The sequence below is a fragment of the Triticum urartu genome, unplaced genomic scaffold, assembly GCF_003073215.2.
Source record: "Triticum urartu cultivar G1812 unplaced genomic scaffold, Tu2.1 TuUngrouped_contig_6756, whole genome shotgun sequence".
In the NCBI taxonomy this organism is placed as follows: Eukaryota; Viridiplantae; Streptophyta; class Magnoliopsida; order Poales; family Poaceae; genus Triticum; species Triticum urartu.
The window spans coordinates 1-5937 of NW_024117543.1; the positions used below are offsets into that span (position 1 = coordinate 1).

Below are 5937 nucleotides of genomic sequence, written 5' to 3' on the forward strand. Positions count from 1 at the left end.
GAGGTCGGGGGGAGGGGGGATATCTCTTTCACTCTTTGAGGAAATGATGCGCTGATAACCACAGTGCGCTGATAACCATCCAAACATGTATGTTTCAAATATGGTGGGAAGCTAGTTTGTCCATTGTGATGCTAATTGCTGGGATCCAAATATGACTCACACAGAACATTGTCCAACTACAAGGTTGAATGTTATTTAGTCGGTACTATTTTATATTTGTTCCAAGTCATAGCTCGGTAAAGATCATGAATTGTGTGAAATATTATTGCAGTGTTTCATTTAAACGCCACATTTATGTATTAGAACAGATAGATCATACAAATTGGAAAAGGGAAAGCTGTGACTCTGCTATTAAGTTTCAAATCATTAGTGAACCTGTATCTTACTTATTTTTGGTAAGGATCATGAATTAAGTGAAATATTGGAGTGTTTGTGCACTGCACTTAAACACCGCAATTATGTATTAGAGGAGATAGATAAATTGAAAAAGGGGAAAGTTCTGACTGTGCAGCTTCAATTCTTTAGGTTTGATGACGAAAAAGAGACAAAATTATAGTTTATCAGACTGCCTGAGTACTTCGAGATGCATCAGTACCCTTTACAAAAGAACAACACCGGGAAATAGTTTGAAGCTACCGATACGTTTCATGACGTAAAAGAGATAAATTTATATTAGACTGACTGAGTACATCATGTTGCATAGTTTGAAGCTACCGATACGTTTCATGACGTAAGAGAGACAAAATTACCCCGGGTTTTTTTCTAGGCAACCTGAAGAAAATTGATTGATGGTACAAAGTCATAGTTTGTAGCCTAGGTTTGGTTCAATGTGTAATCCAACATGTGGAAAGGATATGAATAGTTGGATATATATTATCGACTAAGCAACTCCAGAAGAATTATCAGCTAATCGTCTAAAACGACATAAGGCCACCATCCAAACATGTATGATTGCAAATATGGTGGGAAGCTAGTTTGTCCATTGTGATGCTAATTGCTGGGGTCCAAATATGACTCACACAGAACATTGTCCAACTACAAGGTTGAGTGTTATTTAGTCGGTACTATTTTATATTTGTTCCAAGTCATAGCTCGGTAAAGATCATGAATTATGTGAAATATTATTGCAGTGTTTCATTTAAACGCTACATTTATGTATTAGAACAGATAGATCATACAAATTGCCCCCCCCCAAGCTGTGACTCTGCTATTAAGTTTCAAATCATTAGTGAACCTGTATCTTACTTATTTTTGGTAAGGATCATGAATTAAGTGAAATATTGGAGTGTTTGTGCACTGCACTTAAACACCGCAATTATGTATTAGAGGAGATAGATAAATTGAAAAAGGGGAAAGTTCTGACTGTGCAGCTTCAATTCTTTAGGTTTGATGACGAAAAAGAGACAAAATTATAGTTTATCAGACTGCCTGAGTACTTCGAGATGCATCAGTACCCTTTACAAAAGAACAACACCGGGAAATAGTTTGAAGCTACCGATACGTTTCATGACGTAAAAGAGATAAATTTATATTAGACTGACTGAGTACATCATGTTGCATAGTTTGAAGCTACCGATACGTTTCATGACGTAAGAGAGACAAAATTACCCCGGGTTTTTTTCTAGGCAACCTAAAGAAAATTGATTGATGGTACAAAGTCATAGTTTGTAGCCTAGGTGTGGTTCAATGTGTAATCCAACATGTGGAAAGGATATGAATAGTTGGATATATATTATCGACTAAGCAACTCCAGAAGAATTATCAGCTAATCGTCTAAAACGACATAAGGCCACCATCCAAACATGTATGATTGCAAATATGGTGGGAAGCTAGTTTGTCCATTGTGATGCTAATTGCTGGGGTCCAAATATGACTCACACAGAACATTGTCCAACTACAAGGTTGAGTGTTATTTAGTCGGTAAGGCCACAGCAGTTTGGATCTGCATCCTCCAGTCCTCGCTTGCTATCGTTGCTGGACGCCGTCGCCCCGGTACCCCCGCGTGGTTCGCCTCGTCGCCCGCCCTACCCAGTACGCCTCAAAGCTTCCCCCTTTTGCCTGATCCTACGCTCGTGGATTCGGAGGAGGTGCCATCCTCCGGCGGCAGGTGCAGCCCGCCTACCCCTTCCGGACATGGTGGTTTCGACTAGCGTTGGCCTCCCCAACTACGTTTCCGGATTTGGCGGCTATGGGATTGCTCAGCTTTAGGCCAGGGAGAGATGCCTGCTCGGCTTGCCGGTGCTGGCAGCGATGGCGCCCGCGGGTGTCGTGTCCTTCTTTGAGGCGCTGCGAAGGCCTTCAGCTTAGCCCCTCTTCGAGCTCAGGGGAAACCCTAGGTCCGGGTCCCCCGGACCGGATAGTGGCGATGTCCTGGCATCATCTTCCTTCTTGAAGGCACTATCTTGCTCACTCGAGGTGTCCCCGTTTTCGGCTCGGACGATGGTGGAATTCTTGTTGGTTTGGCATTACCATTCTTGGCTAGGGTCTGGCTGATTTAGCTGTGTTGTATCCTCTCGTCCCCTGTCTCTCTCTCCTCTGGGCACCATGTACACGCCTTCCTGCGTTCGTGTTATGTGTTGTACCCCTTTTGTACTCATTCTACTTCTTTCTATCAATGCAATGATACGCAAGCTTTGCGTATTCGCGAAAAAAAAGATCATACAAATTGGAAAAGGGAAAGTTGTGACTGCTATTAAGTTTCAAATCATTAGTGAACCTGTATCTTACTTATTTTTGGTAAGGATCATGAATTAAGTGAAATATTGGAGTGTTTGTGCACTGCACTTAAACACCGCAATTATGTATTAGAAGAGATAGATAAATTGAAAAAGGGGAAAGTTCTGACTGTGCAGCTTCAATTCTTTAGCGAACCCTGTATCTTATTTATTTTCAGTAACAACTCAAATGTTTTAGGCCAAGTTTTTCCTTGATTTATGAATTAGCTAATTCAGGGTTATGGTTAGAAATAAAGAAAACCAATGAAATTGGTTCGTGATAATATGGTTCGTTACCTAAGCAGCGTGACGTAGATATATATTGCTAACCATCACTCGGCTGATTTCCAGTTTGTCAACAAATTGATTTCTCTTACAAATTCGTTCTGTTTTTCCAAGATTGCATAGTCTCGTTTATGTGAGAATTAACCTGCACTCCTATGCTAACTATATATTTGACGTTCACAACAATGCTAGTGCTTTTTTCTGTCTTTCAAGCTCACACATCTGCTACTATCTAGTTCTACAGAGAAAACTGTTCCATACATTATATTGGAAAAAAAATAAAACAACACTGTCAATTGGTAAAATCATATATTAATACAATAGACTAACAGTCTTACAAATAAAATAGTCAAGACAAAATCATAACAAATTTTTTTTTTAAAAGGCGCGTGTTTCATGAAAACCTATCCTAACTCAATACATCTCTACTAATTGATTTCTCTATTTACGCGTGACGACGGACACATAGTGAAGCTCGACAGATCCCATGAATAGTCTGCCGCCTTTCCTCTCCACCACCTCGGTCGGCCTCACACCCTTTGGTCCCCGCATCTCCTCGATTATTTTTCCATCGGCATCGATCCTCAATGCTAGCAGGTGGCTATCAACGCCAAATGGGAGCTCAGCCTTCTCACGGTGTAGTGCCACCCAGTATCCTCCTTTCTTGTCGGGCCTCACATTGTCTGGATAGCCAGCGAGGTCGGCGAATAGCTCCATGGTGCCCGCCTTGGAGCCCTTGATCCAGTATCGTAGCAGCTTACACGGTCCGGTCGATGAGATGACGAGATGTGTCCGATCAGCGCTAATGGCGAGGCCATTGGGGTAAGTGATGTCGACCTGGAGCACGACGGCCTTTCCTGTCCGTGGGTCATACCTCAGTAGCCGACCCGTCGAGTCTCCGGTTCTTGTGACCATCTCATGTTGCGACCTATTGTAGTTCCTGGAGCTGTCGGTGAAGTAGACCTCTCCGGTTACCTGGTCGATGTCTACCCCGTTGGTGAAGCGGAGAGGTACGCCGTCAACCTCCGTGACAAGCACAGTTGCCTCCCCGCCGCCTGGCGCGACCCTCATGAGCCCCTTGTAGGCGTCGGCGATGTAGAGGTACCCGGACTTGAGGTGGAACCGCAGACCGAGCGGCCGGCCGCAGCGGCCCTCGGTGGCAGTCTCCGGGCGAAGGAGAGACGCCGTGCACGCCTCGCTGCTGTAGTCGGGGTTGTAGGTGTACGTCGACCAGCCGAGCTTGTGCCCGTTCCCTGGGACGTTGGCGGCGGCGGCGGTGCTAGGCAAGAAGAGCAGGAGCAGCACGGCTAGCGAGATCGTCGCCGCGGCGAGATCCCTCCTGCCGCTCGCCATTGTTGACTTGCTTCGCTAGCTGTTTCGAGAGCTTGTGTTTCTTTGATCGGACGTGTTGTGTGGTGTTGGCTCGATGGGGTGCCTCTGTTCTTATATAAACGCTGGAGGGGTCCGAGTCCCGGCAAGAGTCGGCCGTCCTCCTCGGCGACGGCGAGAGTACGAGTCCCTATCCGTGTCCTCGACTTATTCCGATTCTCGACCTGGTCCTTGCGAACACCGGCGATCTGGCTGCCTCGGTGCTGCTTTTTGACCGTGTGTTTTCTCCCTTCCTTTTTTTTTTCGTTGACCGAAAAAAAAACTTATACATGAACTTATGTGAATAATATTTTTAAACTTGTGTGAACGTTTTGCTTGGCAAACATTTATATTTTATTCAACTTACATGAACACTTTTTTCAAAAATGGTAGAACACATTTATCTCGTGCAAAACACTTTATCTACTGGAACGATTTTTCTGAATTTACTTGAGCAACTGTTGAACACACATGAACATTTTACTTCACATACATGAATAAATTTCATAACCGATGCTGTCATACTTCAAAGATATTTATTTGCACAAAACATACCTTGAAATCATTCATAATCATGTAAAATTGAAAATATTTTAACAAGTGACGTGAACATTTTTTAAATACATTAACATATTACTTGCATAGCATAATATATTTTGACGTATTTTGTTACACATAACAATATCTCTCCTATAAATTGTTTTAAAGAAAATTGCGTCAACATTTTATTTGGCATGCATGTATATTTTATTAAACAATCATGAACTCTTTTTTCAAAGATGTTGAAACACATTAATTCCATGCAAAACATTTTTATCTGTTGAAATATATCTTATATCTTAGCTATATCTACTAATAAAGACAATACTGCTTGTGCCCATCCATCAGAAATTTTTCAAAAAAAAAATGAGAATTCGTAGAATCAACCCGCTGTTTGTTTATGAGGAAAATTGAAAAAAAAATGGTTTGCCCCCTTACTGAGCCACGTAGATATTCTGCTAGGCTTGCTCTACCGTAATTTGTTTTATGGGCTATGTATGGGCCTTCCGGATATTTGTCCATGTTTTTTCCTTTCCTTTTTTTTTTGCTTTGACGAAAAAATTAACACAAAGTTAATCATTTTTGTTTGAAAAAAATTTAACTAGTGTCATGAACACTCACTTAAGCACAGTAAAATGCTTCATGGACTGTGTAGTAGAATAGTAGAGTATATATTAAGTTATTGTCATCTACTAAACATTTTTTGTATGTGAATAATACTTTTAAACTTGTGTGAACGTTGTGCTTGGCACACATTTATATTTTATTCAACTTACATGAACATTTTTATCAAAGATGGTAGAACACATTTATCTCATGCAAAATACGTTATCTACTGAAGCGAGTTTTTGAATCTACGTTAATAACTTTCATAACCGATGCCATCATACTTCAAAGATATTCATTTGCACAAAACATATCTTGAAATCATTCGTAATGATGTAAAATTCAAAATATTTGAAACATTATGCACATGTCACATTCTTTTCTTTTTTGAACAAGAGAGGGGTCCCAAAGGGCCCAGAAACTA

At 41.5% G+C, this 5937-nt stretch overlaps 1 protein-coding gene across 1 annotated transcript; it reads right to left on the reverse strand.

The window, feature by feature from the left end:
• Positions 1–3396: 3396 nt before the first annotated feature.
• Positions 3397–4574, reverse strand: LOC125531050 (protein STRICTOSIDINE SYNTHASE-LIKE 10-like). The gene has a single exon (XM_048695461.1). It carries the CDS (start codon positions 4350–4352, stop codon positions 3441–3443), a length of 912 nt encoding a protein of 303 aa, XP_048551418.1. The 5' UTR covers positions 4353–4574; the 3' UTR covers positions 3397–3440.
• Positions 4575–5937: the final 1363 nt, after the last annotated feature.